Below are 19176 nucleotides of genomic sequence, written 5' to 3'. Positions count from 1 at the left end.
GCTGTTTTTAAAACTAAACGAAGGAACTAAAACTCAAGAAATAAAACATTTCTGCTGGAAAACAATAAACTGTGTTTTTATTTTTGGTTTTAAACAGACAAACCTGTGAAATAATTATCAGACAATCACAACAACGTATCACACAGTTGTAAACAGTTTGAGTCATCAGACTTCTGATGGTATATTTTTTATAACATTTATATGACACATAGAGTATAAACACAGATAAATGCATATTATAAATATTGATTTATTGTATTTTTATCTGATTACTTATTTACATGATATTTTATTACTTTATATTAAATCACGTCTCATCGTCACACTTAAAGATGATGTTTGTAAAATTAACTATAAAGATCTTCAGACACTCAAAAAAACCTCAAAAACAACAAACAGACGAGCCGAGAAATAAAAACATGAAATAAAAACATGAAATAAAAACATGAAATAAAAACATGAAATAAAAACGATCTTTTTATCAGGATATAAGCTGCTAATAACACAGTTCTGTATGACGATCATCTGGAGCAGGTTTGAGTCTTTTAATGCAGAGACTTGATGTAAAACGACGGTCTTCACTTTTTCTGTCTCCATGGTGACAAGTTACCAACGTGAACTGTGTCCCAGTGATTAATAATAATAATAAACAGCCGTCTGTTACACATGAAGTCTCGTCCAAACATCAACTAACAATCATCTATCTGGAGGGAAAAGAGTGTTTCTAACAGATAAGTTACAGATGAAAGTCTGCAGGTCTTCAATGAAGCGTCTAAATGTTACAGGAGACTTTTGGAACATGAACATGATCTGAAGTTTATTCAGTTGAACATTTTACATCTTTTCTACTGGACTCAGTGGTTTATATTGACCTGCAGCCTGCTGGAAACATACTGGTGATGATGGTATTTACCCATCAAGTCTGGATATAAAAACACAGTTTGCATTCTGTACAAAGCTTTTTATATATATTATATTTACATCAGGAGACTTTAAGGTCTCATCTTATACAGCTGCTGAAGTTTTAGACCCAGACGGATGTTTTGACGGGACGACATGATGGTCGTCAGGACCTGGAAGACGCCTGCAGATCCTCCGAATCTGTCCTCAGGTTTTTATTCCTATGAGAGATGCTTTTGTATAATATTTATTTTTATTTATAGTCTCTTCTTGTCAGTAGCTTTATATATATATATACATATAATCTCTCTTGTTTCTGTTGTAACGTTGAGTTTGAGACAGAATGAATCATCTGTTGTGATGTTTATAAAATTAAAAGTCATAAATAAATAAAAACCAAGAGAAACAGGAAGTTTAAACCCACTGAACCTTTATTTAAAGATTTGGAACCTAAATGAACAATAAAACGGAGTCTTCAGACCGACAACAATCACCGTTCACACAAACAACAAAGTTTCAGACTCTTTTATTGGAAACTCGAGAACCAAAGAAAAAACAAACGAGAGGCGTCTTCGATCCTCCGTAGAAACGCTTCCTGAAGAGCGACGGTCGGTCTTCAGTCGTCCAATCAGATGATGCTTACCTGCGACTACCCGTCATCACATCGTTCAGATTCAACTATGTACAGACTGTAACAGGCGGCAAACAGCAGCTGTTGGATTCAATCACTGTTACACCAGAGATACAAAAAATACTTTAATTTATAAATTAAATCATTTACAGTTTGTTGTTTTTTTTTTTTTTACCCCAAAAACAAAACATTTGTTTTTTCTGCAATAAACAATTTCAGTTTTTCATTCAGTTCACAAAAAAGCAGGAGACCTGAAATGGTCGTTCAGAATCCAAATACAAAAATGTATTCAAGTGTACGATGCCGAGGCTCCGCCCCCGCACGCTAAAAACAAAAAAAAAGTGACTTTTTCCTTCAAAAAAACAAAAACAGAAAAAGTGAAGCAGCGAGTTCACGGCGCCGCGTTTCCCTCCGACTGCAGCTCTGTTAAAACCTCCGGCTCCTCCTCTTTCTTCACCACAGGAAGCTCGCCGGCCTCACACTCCACTTCCTGTTTGACTGAGACGGCGGCTGCGGCGGCTGCGGCGGCTGCGGCGGCGGTGGCGGCGGCGGCGGCGGCTGCGACGTCACAGGAAGTCTCTTCTTCTTCTTCTTCTTCAGTCTTGATGAAGGAGCTCAGCGGGTGGTCAGTCAGCAGCTTGTTGGGCGACGGCGTGACGTCGAGATATGACGACGTCTGAGGAAACAAAACGGCAGCGAATCAAACGTCTCGCTTCACTGATCAGTTATTGATTCATTTATGAATATTACTGATCTGCTACTTACGTTTTTATAATCTTCAAAACAGGAAGGATGGAAGTTCTGAGCAGAGAAAACAAACATTTATTCTGAATTAATAACAAATATTCTTAATAATCAATTTGTCTGTAAAATGAAATGAAATTATAAAAAACGTCACATTTTAAAAACATTCTGATTTATTTTCTGTCGATCGATTAATTATTGATCATTATGTTGTTGACGGAGGAGATGATTCGCTCTCAGACGTCACATGACTCTCGTGATAAGAAATAAACTCTTTTGTTGTTGTTTTTTAAACTAAATGAGTCAAAAAATAATAAAAGATCAATAAACAGTGAAAATGACGTTTAGCTGCAGCTCTTTCAGGAAGTTAAAGGATGAACTGACAGATTTCATGTGAACAGACGTTAAACGGCCTCCGTATCAGATCAGAGACGTTTCCTGCTGCTCTGATCGGAGGAGTCGGTCGTACCTTGTCGTCGACCCGGACGGCGTCCTTCAGGAACCAGTCCTCCTCTTCCTCCACCCAGTACGTCTCAAACGGCTCCTGACAGATTTCACACGACTGCGGAGAAACAGAGCGACGTCACGACTAGTAAAGTGACTGTTTGGTTTGTTTGTGGAGGTTTTTTTGTTTGTTTTTTTAAACTGGGAGCGTTTCTGTCTCACCTCGCCCACTTGGTCTTTGGTGGCTTTTACGATCTGGAACTCTTTCTCCTTCGCCGCCGCCTGATTCTTCTGAACTTCCTCCTCGTTCTCCTTCTCGAAGAACTGACTCTTCGCCCGCTCCTCCAGGTCGGCGATCTCCTCGAACTCGATCCAGTCCTGAAACACACGGAGCGGCGCGTTAGCGTTGTAGCCGCTACTTTATATACAGTTAGCTAGTTTAGCCCACTGGTTCCCAACCTAGGTGTGTGTGTGTGTGTGTGTGTGTGTGTGTGTGTGTGTGTGTGTGTGTGTTCTCACCGTCAGGGTGTAGTACCAGCGGCGGTGCGTGACCTTCTTGCTGGCGACCTTGCCGGCGTGGTTCTGTCTGAAGTGCCAGTCCAGGTGGTCGGCGTACATGTCGGTCTGAGCGGCGGTGAACCTCATACTGCACAAGCAGCACTGGTTCCCCGAGTACAGCTTCGTCACCACGCTCTCGTAACGCCTGCAACAAAACAACAACAACAACAACAACAGAGATCAGCTGACTGATCCGTCTCAAACATGTGACCCTGACGAGGCTTCGTTAAAGATGGCGGCTGTGAAGCGCCGGTGAAGAGAAGGACTCACTGTTTCATGTCGTCGATGGTGAAGCTGGTGAGGTCCGGGATGTTTTCCTCCTCCTCCATCTCCTGCTCCTCCTCTTCCTCCTCCTCCACCGCAGGAGGAGCTGCGGGAGGCGGCGAAGCTTCTGGAAAAAACAAACAAACAAACAAACAAATAATGTAAATATAAAAATTAAAAAAAACAGCTTTGCCGGAGATTCGCCGTGATGACATCAGAGTCGTGGACTGACTGACCGTTGCCGGCGGCCGGCGCGGCGTCGGGCTGCGAGGGTTTGATGATGCCGTTGGAGATGAGTTTGGACAGCAGGTCGTTGACGTCGACCTGACCGAAGTGGTTCTCCGGGGGGGCGACCTGCGGAGCTGCAGGGACACGACAACAACCAATCAGATCCCAGTTAGACACAAGACGTGTTTAAAGTTTATTTACCGTCACGTTCATTCAAACAGATTCGCTGTCGTTTGTTTGTGTTTGTGTGTTTATTGAAGCGTGAGGATGATCTTACTCTGCTGTCTGAAAGGCACGGCGTTCTGAGGCAGGAAGGGCGTGTTGAGGTTCGTCATCATGTTCACCTGAAAACAACGACACAGGATTTAAAAACAGACGATTCTTAATTAACAGGTGGAAATCCAGGAAGTTACAACTGAAATAATGAACACAAAGTCAAGAAATGTCTCCAGGATCTGTGAGAGTTTGGAACTTTACCGAATGAAACGTTCAAATCAAAGAGGAAATGTTTTTATGGCAGGAAGTGAATATATTACATACGACTCTTCACTGATAGCCGTTTAATAATAAGGTGCATCAGGTGTTTGGTGTGTTTCAGGTGTTTGGTGTGTTTTGGGGTGTTTGGGGTGTGGGGCTCACCGGCTGCTGCATGCTGACGGCGGGGGCTGCGGGGTTGTAGAAGGGGGCGGCGGCCGGCTGGTTGAACGGCGCCGGCTGCATGTTGAAGTTTCCTGCCGGCTGCAGGTTCGGCTGCACCGGGAACGCCATCGGCCCCGCGGGGAACTGAGGGTTCATGGGCTCCGGGAAACGCTGGGGGGCCATGTTGTAGTTCTGCTGGGGGGGGATGGGGTTATCGTAGATGGGCGGGGCCATCGGCCTCATGGGGGGCTGCAGGTTGTGTTGAGGAGCAAACCTGGGGGGGCCCTGCTGGCCGGGGGGGCAGTCGTAGCGTGGGGGTCCTCCCTGATGGGGCCCGCCCGGCATGTCAAACCTGGGGCCCTCAAACCGCATCGGACCGGGGCCCTCAAACCGCATCGGGCCCATCTGGTTCGGAGGGTTTTCGAAGCGAATCGGCCGCTGCTGCTGGAAGCCCATCGGCCCAGATCCAGGACCAGGAGCCATGTTGTCAAAGTGCGGCGGTGCGTCAAAGCGCTGCATCGGGCCCTCAAAGTGCCCCGGTCCGGGCCCCTGACCCTGAAACCTTACGGGTGCCTGAGGGTGAGGCGGGCCGTCAAACCGGCCCATACCGTCTCCGCCCCTCATTGGACCATGTGACACGTGTCCGTCGAACCTCTCGGGTATGTTGTGATGAGGCGGTCCGCCGCCGTCGAACCTGCCAGGACCCTGATTGTGAGGCCCCTCGAACCTGGACGGGTCGTCGTAGCGCCCGGGGCCGCCGCCTTCGTACCGGCCCGGAGGATGCGGTCTGGACGGGCCCATGTGTGCGGGCCCGTCGTAGCGGGTCGGGGGGTGGCCTCCGTCGTGAGGAGGAGTGTGTCCTGGAGAGTCGCTGTGCTGGCGGACGTTAGGCAGCGGACCTCCGCGGGCCGGCGCCTTGAGGATGGATTTGGGGGGAGGGGCGGGGTGAGGGTGAGGAGGGGGGGCGGCGTCCAGATTGAGCGGTCCGTCGTCTGAGTGCTCGCTGTTGGGGCTCTCGAAGCGAGGGACGGGACTGTCTGCAGAGTCTTTCTGGTGGAGCGGCGACAGGCGCTCACGCTCAAACCTCGGGACCGGCGCGTCCAGACCGGCCGGGCTCGGACACTTCCTGTGGACCACGGTGCCGGAGGGAGGGGGCCCCTCTGGTCTGCGGGGGTTGGGGTGTCTGGACTCGGCGTACCTCCGCGGAGCGTCGTAGCCGCTCTTCTGCTCCTCGCGCTGGCGCTCCGTCAGCGGCGAGTTCCACTCTCTCTCACCTGGAAACGAGATGAAACATGAAGAGACGCTCTGACGTCCTGCGACCGTTCAAAACCTTAAAACTGGATCATTCACTCATGAGTTCAAGTGTTAAACTAAAGACTTTAACTAACTGTATCAACGTTAAACTACAGAGAAGGAATCTAAACATCAACTAAGGAGAAACTTTAATCGTCCTGAACTCGTCTCTCTAACTAGTTACTGACTACATCTCCCATGATCCCTCTGAGGGGCTGACGAACAACTTTACTCTTCACTCATGAATCGTTCAGGTTGTCGTGTGCGCTGGACTCCTAATTAAATGTGTAAACTGTGATCTCTTAAGAGTCTCTAACCCTGCTGAAGTGTCACTGATCGAGACCCTGACACCCCGCAGCTCCAGAACCTGACCTCTGACCTCTCTGTGGATGAAGATAACAGATGACAGTTTGCCTTCAGAGATCAGTTGAAGTGAATTAACACATCGTCATGTTTTGCGTTCGGAGTGGCGGACTCACTCGACTCTCGGGGGTCGGCTCTCCTCCTGAAGCGAAGGCCCGGCAGAGATTTTAGCGTGGGGAACTCTTTCCCGTGGTTGTACTCCTCGATCATGGGGCCGAGCGGAGGCCGCGGCTCTTCACGCTCTTTACTCCGCCTCTCACCTGCGAGAGAAAGCAACCGACGTCAGTGACGCACCTTAACAGCTCCTCAGTTTGATTTAATCCTAACACCAAGAACCAGAATGAAAACTTCCTGGAGTCTAGTAAAATAAGTCAGCTCACCTTGTCTGTCCCGTGGCGCCCGGTTGTATTTATGTGACGGCAGGTGTCCCGTGCTGCGGCCAGCGCCCGCCTTCTCGCCCTGCGCCACTTCTTCGCCTTCCTCCGGACTTTCCTCGCCCTCCCACTCCTCCCCGGCAGCTCTGTGGGTGACCTGCGTCTTCCTCAGCTTGGACTTGTGCTCGTAGTACGTCAGCGCCGCCTCGCCCATCCCGTCGCGGGGCGTGGCCAGCAGCGGCGGTTTCTTGGCGGGGAAGTCGTCGGAGTCGTCCCAGCTCTCCGAGCGCTGCTGCTTCTCCTCCTGATACTGGAAGAAATGTTTGATCTGGTGGGCCATGTTCAGGAAGTCCTCCTGGGAAATCTCGCCGCTCTCCAAACGCTTACTGGCCTGAAGAGAAAGAAAAAACACTTTTTACTTTAAAAACTATTAAAACTACCCGTGTAGATAAACACGAGGAGTCTCTGTATGTGTGTGACGTACCCTCCTAAGCAGGTCCTTCTTGGAGGCGGAGTTGAGGACGTCGGGTATCTGCAGGTTGGCGTCCACGCTGAGGCGGTGTTTCGGGGTTCGGGGGGTGGTGGGGCGCGTTGGGGTGCCGTACGGTTTGTGTCTCTGAGGTCCGGGTTTCACGTGAGAATCCTCCGACAGCTTGAGACTGAAGAAGAAGAAGAAGAACAGTTTGGTATTCATGTGTTTAACAGGAACAGCTGACTGAAGATCCAATCAGAAGCTTTTATTTATTATTTTTTATTGATAATAAAAATAACGTTTCTCTTCCTGGTTAATATGAAACATGTTGGACTCACTGTTTGTTCTCCTCCCAGCCGCTCCTCCAGCGGTGAGGAGCATCTTTGGTCTCCTTGCCGCCGCCGTCGTGGCTGCGTGGTGAGTGCGAGTCTCTGGACTCGGAGTGCCGGTCCTCCGCCGGCCTCTTTGATCTCCTGCTCTCTGATTGGTTCTTCTTGGGAGTGAGCCGGTCCTCTCGGCCGGGCTTCCCGTGCTGCGGCTCGTCGGCTCGGACCCTCCTGGGTTTGCCGGGTTTGTGAGACGGCGACGGGGACAAGGAGCTGCTCCTCGCTCTGCTCTTGGGCGACCTCCTGTCTTTCCTCTTCGGGGAGGTGGTGGGTGAGCGCGACCTGGACCGTGAGCGCGTGCGTTTCCTGGCGTGCGTCCGGGCGTTGCCGCCGGTCTTGAACTCGAGCTTCTCCACGGACTCCTCGCGGTCGTGTTTGGTCAGCGAGCCGTTCAGCAGCTTCAGTTTGTTGGAGCGCGGCGGGTCGGCGGCCCGCGCCGCCTCCTCTCTCTCCTTCTTGTCGTTGCATCGTTTCTTCTCCTTCAGCTCGTCGTCTTTGGCGTCTCCGGTCTTGTCCTGCGGGCGTTTCCTCAGCCGCGGGTCTTTCTTTGTGCTGTCGGCTGACTTCTGGCCCTCCGCCTCCGCGTGCTTGTTTTTACTCTGGAGGCTTTTCGGCATCGGAGACGGAGACTTGGACTTGGGCTTCTCCTCTAACACTTCCTTCCTCGGCATCCTGGCCTTGTCAGGCCGGACCGGTTTCTCCGGCAGCCGTTTCTCAGGTGTCGGTGCGGGACTTCCTGTTGTGGCGTTGCTATCTTTTTTCCCAGCAGGCTGTTCTTTGGGCTGGGGAGGAGCCGGGGGGCCGGAGCGGTTCAGACGCGGGTCTCTCGTGGACGGCTTGGTGTCGGTCTGAGTCTGAGGAGGGATCCAGGGTCGGACCACGGGAGCGGTTTGGGTGGTGGGTTTCGCCGCCGTAGTCGTTGCCGTCGGAGAGGAGACTGAGGTCGGTGTCGGTAGCGTGAAGCCGCCGGCCTGCAGGACGACATCAAACAAGCGTGAGGAGAGAAACAGACTGAGAGAAGCTAAAATAAGAATCCAGCAGAGTTACAGGTTCCTGTCAGTTAATACGAGTCAACAGGAGGAAGAAGCTGCTGCGCTGCGGCTTCCTGTGTGACTGTTGATCTAACGTGATGCCAGTTTCACCAGACGCTCAACATCTAAACCGTAAATTCAACGTTTTAGTTCTTGGTGAGGAAACTCTGCCAGTTTGAGAGCAGAAGACGTTGATCCAGGAAGCAGCAGGTATCATTTATACCCGCAGCTGGAGTTCAAATGTCCCAGAATCAGTAAAAACAAGCTGATTAAGATCGTTTCTAAATGCAGTAAACATCTCAAACACTGAACAACAGGAATCAAACATGTGGAGTCAGACTGTTTGTCCTACCAGCTGTGCTTTGGTCTGCTCCAGTTCCAGCTCGATCTTCTTCTGCTGGAGCTCCAGAAGCTGCTTCTGTTTGGCCAGCAGCTGCTGGCGGATCAGCTGCTCCTGCGTCAGGCTGGACTGACTGACGGTGGTGGCGGCGGCGGGGGCCGGCGGGGGAGTGGGCGCCGGCGCCGGGGTGGAGGCGGGCCGCGGGGAGGGCGCCTCGGACTCAGACTGAAGACGTTTGTGAAGGTCACAAATATGAGGAGAGAGAGAATTTAAGTCAGAATACAAGTTTCATTGGAGACGTTCAGCAGAGTTCACTTCACTACATTTATAGAAAACACGCTGGGATGCAGACTGTAAACGTTAGTTAATGACGTGAAGCGGCAACACGCCAGAGTTCATCTTCACAGAGACAATTTAATGACTCAATTATTACCTTTACAACAACAACCTGAAGCGTAGTGAACTTTCTGCACAGTAACAAACGAGAACAGCTGATCAACTGACTCTCAACAGTCTGAACGACGTTAACAACACAGCAGAGAGTCTGTTACACATTCATTCATTCATGCAGTTAACTTTAAAATAAAAAGGCTGCGGGTCATTTATCTTATCTACCAGGTGGACGCTTTAACACCCCCCCCCCCCCACCTCCCCGCGCCTTTTCTATTCATTACTCTTCACTCATGATCAAACACAAAGAATCAGAACTGAATCTAGTCCTGAGATTCCCGCCACTATTTTTATTCCATCTCAGATTCTTGTACATGAAGACAAACAGTTGAGGCTTTAAATCCAGAGTTTATATTTGGTTCTGTGCGTCAACATGTTATCACATGATTCCTGATGTTTCACTGTTGTTTCTTCCAGCTCTGCAGTGGAAAAGCTGACACACAGCAGGAACTTCCTCTTCTGTCACCACCTTCGGCAGTTTTAGAGCCGAGTCGGATTAAAGACAAACTGATTTTAGTTTCTACAACACGGAGGTTTAAAGCTGCTTCAAACTGTTTATTGTTTGTTTTTTTCATTGTATTTCTGTCTACGCTCAACGTCTTCACACATTTAAAGACCATTTAAATGAAGCGAATCTTCTTTAAAACCAGATTAAACTCGTCTCACTTCACCATCTCTGACTGAAGCTCATTCAAACCTGCAGGAACATGAAGGCAACATGAACAGAATCGGTCTGGTTTTGGTGTTTGCAGGCGCGTACGCACCTGTTTTAAAAACTTGGGGTTGACGTGAATGCTGGCGTTGACGGTGGGCGGCAGCGGCTTGATGGGCCAGGCCGAGTCCACGGCGTTGACGCGCACGTCCAGCGCGTACAGCTTCTTCAGAGGGAACACTTCGTCCCACGTCGACCTTAACTTGAACAGACTCTTTCTAGTGTTTTCGTCCACCTACAAACAGAGGACATGACTTGGTCCAAAGCTACCAACAAAAAAACCTATAAAAAAATACATTCAGCAACATCACAGCAAAGCCTCAACAACTCTACATGTTAGCACGCTAGTCTGTCAAAGCACCAAACAGTATGTGTGCATTTTCAAAAAGCTTTAACCCACCCACCACGTTTATTAGCAGAGCTACGTTATGCGTTAAGTACACAGGAGCAGAGTGCAGGAGACTACACGTAACAAAGCAAGCAAACACAAGGAGAGAAGTGGCAGCTATGACTCTTAACGGTTAAAACAAGGCGGAACGGCAGCAAAGAGAACTGTACCTTTTCAAAGACACATAAAAATGAAGTGATTAGGTTTTTAGCAAACACTGCAAGGTACTCTCCTCCAACATTCTTCACTATGGAATCCACTAAGTACAAAACTGGAAGCTTCTCGGCAGATGGGGCCTGGAGCAATAGAGAACTCAACAAGTTTAGAAAACAACAGGGGTTAAAGCAACATTTCAGAACAAAATGATCAGAACACAATGCCCTCCCCCACCTCACCACCCACTGGGTGCAAAATACACAAAAATCTGGAAAAAACAAAAAGACAAAAATTTTTTTTAAAAAATCTGTCAAGTGAGGAAAAATGAAGACTTGACATCCGACTGGAAAAAATATAAAAATAAAAATAAAAATCTGTCCAAAGTCCGAAAAACGTTTCTTCATTCTTGAATGAAAAAATCCATCAAGTCTTTTCAAGCACAGTGAAGGTCTGATCACTGCTGCCGTCCTTCAAAATAAAACAAGAAAAACAAAAAAAAAAAACACAAAAACAAGAAGTGGTCTTCAGTCGTAACAATCGATCAGTTCAGGAAGTTATTGATCGTCCTCCCGGTCAGGGAAGGAAACGTGTCCATAAAAAACAAACAGGAGTCCAGTCTTTACCTCCAAAGAGGGCGTGAACCACTCTTTGTACGTTACCCTGACGACGCGTCACGTCTTCACACCCGGACAGTTTTATTCACTCACACTCTCAAACTTTTAGCCCTCAGAAGGGTTTTTTCTCCCTTCAGTAGTTAGAAACAGTGATGACCCGTTAGATCAGTAGGCGTCTAGTTAAAGCAGCTGCAGACTGCGTGTTTACTGCTTCTGAACTGTGCAGCATCAGCTGACTTCATTCTGTTTGTACGTCAGTCCCATCAGACTGAGCACATGTAAAACCAGAGTCATACCAATAAATTACACTGGGAAATAAAAAATGACAAAAAGCACATTTCACATTTTTTATTATAAACATTTGAACCATCCAATGACATTTCAGTTATTCAAGATTCACTAGTGAATGAATGCAGAGAAACCTTTTCCTGGTCTATCAGGCAGCTTTTTGTTTCCGTCAAACACTGACCACAGAGTTAAAGTGCTGACTGCAAAAGCATTTGTATGGAGGCCTGAAGAGGCCTCGTCACTCTGTTCAACTGTCTTTATTAACAATAAACCAGAAAGAGAACAAGCAGCAGCTTTTATAGTGACGGCTGCAAAAACCACAAGTCAGAATCCACCGTAACTCAACCCGCTCGTCAATAATGTCTCGTTAAATGACTTGTTAATGTGATCTGTTATTAATCAATGTCCAGCAGTGTCCACTCAGTCACTGACTCGTCTGCTTCAAGACTCAACACATAGAAACACTAATCACTAATCATTAATCAACAATATTCATTGTGAAACTAAAAGCTTGTTGTGGTTTTACTGGTTTGTTGCTTGTGGACTCTGGAACCATAAACGTCTCAAACATAATATATGAAAGATTTTTATGTTAAAACATCTATTAAAGTATTTATTCAATGTTTAGTTTTGATTTTAAACCAAATAATTACAAACTTATTGTTGGAGTTGAACTAAACTTCCTGTTTTATAGTTTACACATAAATCCACTGCTGGACGGTAACTTTACTACAGTATGTGAGTACAGTTTGAGATACTTGTACTTTACTTGAGTATTTCCATGTGATGCTACTTTCTACATTTCAGAGGGAAATATTGTACTTTCTACTCCACTACATTTATTTGACAGCTTTAGTTACTTTTCAGATGAAGATTTGACACAATGGATAATATAACAAGCTTTTAAAATACAACACATTGTTAAAGATGAAACCAGTGGTTTCCAACCTTTTTGTCTTTTGACGTCTTACAAAAAGCAGTGTGTAGTCGGGGTCACATTTCACATGTCTATGAGTTGTTAACAGCTCCACCAAATAGTGATTTTTCCCTCTAAACTTCTCACATGCTTTCATTTCAATAAATGTTCAAATGATCCAATATTTCAGCAAAAATCAAAGATTAGAGAAAAAGTCCAAAAACTGAAAACAGATTTGTGTATCAGAACTTTGTTTTTTCTTCTTTCCTCTCCCATTAATCATCTCACCACCCCTCAGATTTATCTGCTGACCCTTTGGAGGGGCCCGACCCCTAGGTTGGGAACCACTGGACTAAACTAGCTAACTGTATATAAAGTAGTGTAAACTAGCTCCACCTCCAGCAGCTACAACAGTAACATGCTGCTCTAACACTGATGCTTCACTATTAATAATCTAATGATGTCATATATAATAATATATCAGTCAGAGGGACCAAACCACTACTTTTACTGTAATACTTTAACTACATCAAGCTCATAATACTTATGTACTTTTACTGCAATACTTTAACTACATCAAGCTCATAGTACTTATGTACTTTTACTGCAATACTTTAACTACATCAAGCTCATAATACTTATGTACTTTTACTGCAATACTTTAACTACATCAAGCTCATAATACTTATGTACTTTTACTGCAATACTTTAACTACATCAAGCTCATAATACTTATGTACTTTTACTGCAATACTTTAACTACATCAAGCTCATAATACTTATGTACTTTTACTTGTAATAGAGTATTTTTACATGTTGTATTAGTACTTTTACTGTAGTAAAGTATCAGAGTACTTCTTCCAGCTCTGTATAAATCAGACTGAAGCTGTTTAATAATGTTAATTAGTTAATAAGTTTTGATGTGGATGTGAGTTAATCATTAACTTTATGATAATATTTAAACACATCCTGCAGTGATTGGTTTTATGGTGGATTCAAATCACTGCATGTCTGCATATATTACATATTTTTAGGTTATTTGAAAACATTTATCAAAAGTTTTTGTTTTCTTTGGCTTTCATTTGATTTTAAACCTAATAATTACCAACTTATTTACGGAGTTTTTTTTAATTTTATGTCGTTTTCTTCTTCTTGAGAGACACATATTACTGTCTTGTTTAAACAGGAAGTATATAAATCCAGTGGTGAAGTTAAATGAAGTTAAATGAAGTTAAATGAAGTTAAATGAAGTGGTGTAGCGGAGCTTTACGGTGGATTGTGACCGGCGTTGAGCCGCAGGCCGCTTTCAGTCAGCGGGGCGAGTTTCGACAGTTAAAACTGTTTTTGTTCAAAAAGTAATCAATACGGTTTCTGAAGCAAACCAAGTTAATCAATATGTGAGCGATGTGTTCACTTTAATACACAATAAACGAGTTATAATAATAATAATAGTAGTAGTAGGAATGCTACTGAGTGCTGCTAACCAGAACAATAACGAACTATAAGAAAATAGTCGCTCGCTGACACACCGCCGGCCGCCATGTTCCGCCGCGGCCGGGGCCTACTAACACTACATACATCCACAGAAACATCTCAAAATGAAAATATTCTATATTTATAAAAACCTTGCTGATTTGTGCTTCAATAATTGCGACGATATCCTTGGCGAAGTCGAGGTTTTCCTCGGCCAGGATGGTCAGCATGTTGATGTGCGGCTTGCTGTTGTACGTCAGGTCTTCCAGGGAGGACTGGTACTCTCTGCAGGCGTCTTCCATCTTTGAGCCGAGCGACGAGGGGAAACCTACACCAGCCCTATCGATACCACAACCATTGATCAGCAGGCAGTCCATCAACTCATTTAGCGAACTGATTCGGCCGTGACTCGGTGGAAAAATAACGCCGGCTCGTGGTGTATTTATTTCGGCTGCCGCCTGTCGCTGTTCTCGGGTCTGCTATCCACGACGAGAAGATGGCGACTGTAACTGGAGGCCGCATACGTCACACAACACAACTTATATCTCCGATGTCGTCAGTGCGCTCCCATTGGCTCGCTTCACGCCTCCCGGACCCGGGCTTTGATTTTCATTGGTCCGATAAAATAACAGCCACACCAAGCGGCCAATCAGAGTGAAGCAGTGTGATCTTATTATTACATAACGAAAGACATTCAAAAGATGATTACCCAACACAATAACACGAGGCCCAGCATGGCGCCTTCACACACTACTGTTAAAATAATATGGAAATATAAGAAAATATATGCTGAGCGAGTAAATATAAATTAGAACGGGATGATGGCTACATATCAAACATGTGATGTATTAATATGCAGCCACATACACAAATTCAAACCTGCAATCCGCCTCCAGTAACTTCAAAGACGGGTTCACAATTTTTCAAGTGCGTCTTAAAATAACAATCAGGAGCCCAAATGAACATTAAACATGTATTTCTTTCTGTAATCATCAGAATCAGTTTTATTGGCGGATATGTGACGTAGTTTCTAGTTCATCCAATCAAACTTTATTTATGTTGCACCTTTAATACAGGTTAAGTCTTTCACAGATGACTGTTAAAAATTATGAAAATGTTATTAAATAAAATAGATTTAAAATAATAATGATGAAATAAAAACTAGATACAAAGAAATAAAAATGATAAGAGGAGAAAAATACAATTTTACATCACGAATACAATAAAGATAAATGATTGAAATAAAACAAATAATGTCTATAAACATTCTTAATCAATATACTTACGATAAATAGATACATATAAAAACAATACATGGAAAACAACATGATGTCTGTTTACAAGTAAAACTGTAAACTGTAGACAAAGATACAAATAGTGCAAAAGGAGAGTAAATATTGAATAGATGATGTAATAAGTGTCTTTATATATATTCATACAGTATATACAGCCTGCTTAAACATATATATTTATCAGTGACTGTGATGGCGTGTGCGAGGAATCACTTCCTGTTTCTGTTGAAGGTGGACCAGATGTTTCCAGGTGTGACGGGTCTGCAGTGATTTAATCTGGATGATGTAATAAAACTCCTGAACGGATTAAGTTGCCTCGTTTAATTAAAGGACGAATCAAATCAAAACTTCCTGATCAGACTGTGTTACAGTTTATTACAATACAAGCTCAACATTATACAACAAATTGATAAATAAAACTAATAATAAAAGTAGAAACATTAATTCATCAACTACAGAAATCACCATGGTGACGGTATTTTGTTTTATCCTGTTGACTCTTATTCATATTTCCAGATTATATGAAGATATGAAGAACAGTATAAAGTCATTACATGTAGTTTCCATCACAGCAGTTCAACCAGAACATAAATACAATAATGACAGAGAAGAATTATAATTCAACAGTAACAGTTTGGAGCTTAAAGGTCTTTCTGTGTTCAGTTTAAATGGATTTAAATGGACGAAAGTACCAACGTGGTCGAACACTGCAGAGAGGAAGGAAGTAAATGTTTCTGGAAGTTACATTAAATCTTGATGTTTTTAATGTTCATCCACCATCGTGATATAATGTCACACATGTTATGTGAGTCTATTTTACCTTTTTATCTTAATATTCAGTGATCTGTGTTTTAGACACTGAACGCCTCCATGTTTCCACCTGATGAAGGACATCAAGACGTCGTCCCTCCGTCGCTGACAAAATCTGATGTTTTTTAAAGTGTTGTCAATAAGTTTATGTGTGAAAAATGTTGTTTTCATTGATGCATTTTTATCTTTCAGTTGTAATAAGAACTGATCTGTTATAACAGCTGTTAAAGGAAGCGGCTCAGTTTTTCTCGTCTACGTTTATTTATTTTTTCCAAACATGATGCATTTTCAATTTTTTGCCGCTTGGTTTGAATTTACTTTAAGAGACAAAGTGAAGCTCTAAATATTTGCTCCTCAGTCTGAGTCTGATGTTATTAATGAACAGACTCAAACTAACATGGCGTCGGTCCGTCTCTCAATACTGTCCCCCTTCTCTGCTCCGAGCTCATTGGTTCCTACTGAAGATCTTTTAAAAACAGCTCACAAATATTTTAGTTTCATGTTTAATCTCCTAAAACAGCTGTTCAACAAGCAAACAGGAGGAAATAGTGCATTTGTTTGCGGACTATTTTCAGCGGCGGATGAATCCACGTTTGGTTTCTGGCAGCAGGACAGCGCCTCAGTCAATATTTTAACTTTTTATCACAGATTCATGACGTCATTCATCATCATGAAGCTCCAGCTCTGTTTTACATGTCGGTTGAAGCTCTGCCGTCACGTCTGACTGATAGATTGAAAGATATTAATTTGCTTTTTGGTCAGTTTGGTTCCTTGTTATTGTCAAACAATAATTAAAATATATCAGAAATAATTGAGGATATTTTTACCTTTTCCCTTGCTCACTTCAAAAAGACATCTTATAATCTCAATGTAATTTACCTGGTTAAATAAAGGTTTAATATTAATACATTTTACACATAAACTGGTGTAAAACATTGACAGACAGCTGCTCTCTACTGGGAGCTCAGATTTTAACAGATTTTGTCAGGTTTTTGTCTCCATGTTGAGTAAATATGATAAGAATGATTTACTGACAGCCGGGATGTGTTAACCCCGTCGCTGGGAGCTCCGGCTGCCATGTAAGGCTCCAAACTAACCGCCTGGATATTATTAGACACAGTAATCAAACACCAGACTGGGAGCAGAATCTGACATCCAGTCCAACACCCAGCAGCTTCTAAACCTGCAGCCAGATCAGGATTGTTTCTGGGATTGTTGTTTCTATCGTATGGTGGCTTATTTATTTTCTTAGACTATATAAATGAATCTGTTTACAGGCCATCAAATCCATAAAGGAACCATCTTTGGCTGCAGCTACCAATCAAAAAGGAGCCTGAAACAGTTTTTTTTAATGTGTTTGGAAGCATGTTTAATCAGATAAAAACATCCTTAAAATAAGTCAAACACTGTAAATACAAACAGCCTTGTGTCTCCAGCTAAATGCTAACATCAGCATGCTAACACACTCACAGTGATAATGTTAGCATGTTGATGTTTAGCAGGTACGTTTACAATGTACACTGTTGGTTTAGCTAATGTTAGCATGCTAACATTAGCTAAACCAACAGTAAACAAAGTACAGCTGAGGCTGATGGGAATGTCAGAGGTTTTGCAGGAACATAAACTAAAGTTTTGGACACATTTTTGAATTTGAACATTTTAATTAATACAGTTTATCCTGAGAGTAAAGAGTCAGTCTCATGGCGGCGCTAAAGGAGACGTCAGAGGATCATCATGATGTTCAGAACGTTTCCTTTGAATAATTTGAATATTTAGTCGAGATATTTCAGTCTGACGTGAAACTGTCCACGTTTATGATGCTGATACGCCTAAAAGATTATAGAATAATGGGAGATTAATGATATTAGACTATTTACTTAAAATACTGCCTTAATATTTGATGTAATATTGGACTATTTGACCATATTTCCTGTCAGTAACTGATTCTATTGTTTCTATCAGCAGATTTCCCAAACAAACAATCTTTAATGTGATTTGTTTTACTTTAAAATCATTTAGATATTTCCAGTTTGGATATGAAACTTCCTATTTTAACTACTCTTTATAAAAAAATGAAAAATCATTAATCTTTTGTACATATATATATATATATATATGTATGTATATATATATATGTAGTCATTCCTATTCTGTGGATGTTCATTATAGATCTTTTGTCTCATTTAAGGATGTTTTCTTCTTGGTGATTCAGCTCCTCTTCTGATTGGTTGTTGTTGTTGTTGTTGTGAACTTGATGTCTGATGAAGGTCTGTGACTGTTTACTATCAAGACAAACTGTAACATGTAATAAAGTCATTTAGGATTTCTCCACCAGTTACATCCTGGCAGTGTGACGGTTTCTATGTCGGGAGATAAAATATATAATTAAACAACCAAATAAATGAATAAAGTCAGAAACATTCCTGAACAATTTTTATGTTCTTAAAGTTTATCCTGATGGGTCAAAGAATAGATGAATCATCAGTATGTTTGTTTTCATATAATATTGATATAAATATGAAATATCTCATTTATAATCAGAATGAAACTCAACAGACCAAAATACAAAAAACAGGAGATTCTTTATTTTCTGGCCTCCGACCAGTCAGACCGCTGAGATCTGACCAGTCAGACCAATGAGATCTGACCAGTCAGACCAGTGAGATCCGACCAGTCAGGACGAACACGGCGGAGTCGCAGTAACATTTGAATCCAAGTTGAAGTCAAACTGTTGTGATATGTGAGACCAGGATCAGAGTTCACACCAGGCTGAGAACCAGACGGACCGACTGTTTGTTCCTCTCTAAGAGTCCGACCGATGCTGCGTTCGAGGCCCGATAGTAAAACTGATGTTTCACTGATTTAAACTCGGTCGTGCTGACGTATCGGTCGGACTCTCCTTCACAGTTTTTTTTTTTTAATTCAAGACTTTTGCAGATTAGATCACAGACACAGAAAAAAAAGGAGATTGTTTGAGAAATTTGCACAAAAACCAAACAGGAAGTTACACCTTTTTGTTTCTGTTGCTTCTGGCAGAGACGATGGAAAGACTTTCAAAGCTGTTTGATCAACGAAATCCACATCAGATTAATGACATCATCAGAACTCATTGACAAATAAATACATTATAATCATCTCGTTGTGTCTTTTTTCTTTTGTACAGCGTGAAAAGGGTAAAACCATCATGGCCGCCGCAGCGAGGAGACGAAACACAACAGATCACGAAGAAGCGATAAATTTACACATTTTTCACATCAAAACTTTCTGAAGTCTTTAAACTTTTCTGTCTGCTGTGAAGTAGATTTAGTCCTGTTCAGGAGGAAAAACAGAGAAATGAACACACCTGACGAGGACACTTCCTGTTTTCAGTGATGTTTGTTGTCTGAAGACGTTTAAACTGATTTAACTGT

General features: G+C 43.4%; 1 protein-coding gene across 4 annotated transcripts; it reads right to left on the bottom strand.

Moving 5' to 3' along the window:
* Positions 1–1313: 1313 nt before the first annotated feature.
* pcf11 (PCF11 cleavage and polyadenylation factor subunit) lies at positions 1314–14185 on the bottom strand. Of its 4 annotated transcripts, XM_067608990.1 has the most exons (18): positions 13817–14185; positions 10388–10513; positions 9882–10064; positions 8680–8892; positions 7249–8267; positions 6923–7097; positions 6445–6829; positions 6181–6324; positions 6019–6084; positions 4409–5682; positions 4047–4113; positions 3778–3903; positions 3548–3668; positions 3239–3422; positions 2942–3097; positions 2745–2837; positions 2297–2332; positions 1314–2207 (listed from the first exon to the last, which is right to left on the bottom strand). In XM_067608990.1, the coding sequence occupies exons 1-18, from the start codon at positions 14039–14041 to the stop codon at positions 1923–1925; spliced, it is 4878 nt and encodes a 1625-aa protein (XP_067465091.1). In that variant the 5' UTR covers positions 14042–14185; the 3' UTR covers positions 1314–1922. The 4 variants fall into 4 exon arrangements, with proteins under 4 accessions (XP_067465091.1, XP_067465093.1, XP_067465090.1 ...); XM_067608992.1 differs by lacking the exon at positions 6019–6084; XM_067608989.1 differs by lacking the exon at positions 13817–14185 and having other exon boundaries at positions 10388–12249.
* Positions 14186–19176: the final 4991 nt, after the last annotated feature.

This window comes from Thunnus thynnus, chromosome 13 (assembly GCF_963924715.1).
Source record: "Thunnus thynnus chromosome 13, fThuThy2.1, whole genome shotgun sequence".
NCBI lineage: Eukaryota > Metazoa > Chordata > Actinopteri > Scombriformes > Scombridae > Thunnus > Thunnus thynnus.
This window is presented reverse-complemented; position numbering and strand designations above follow the sequence as displayed.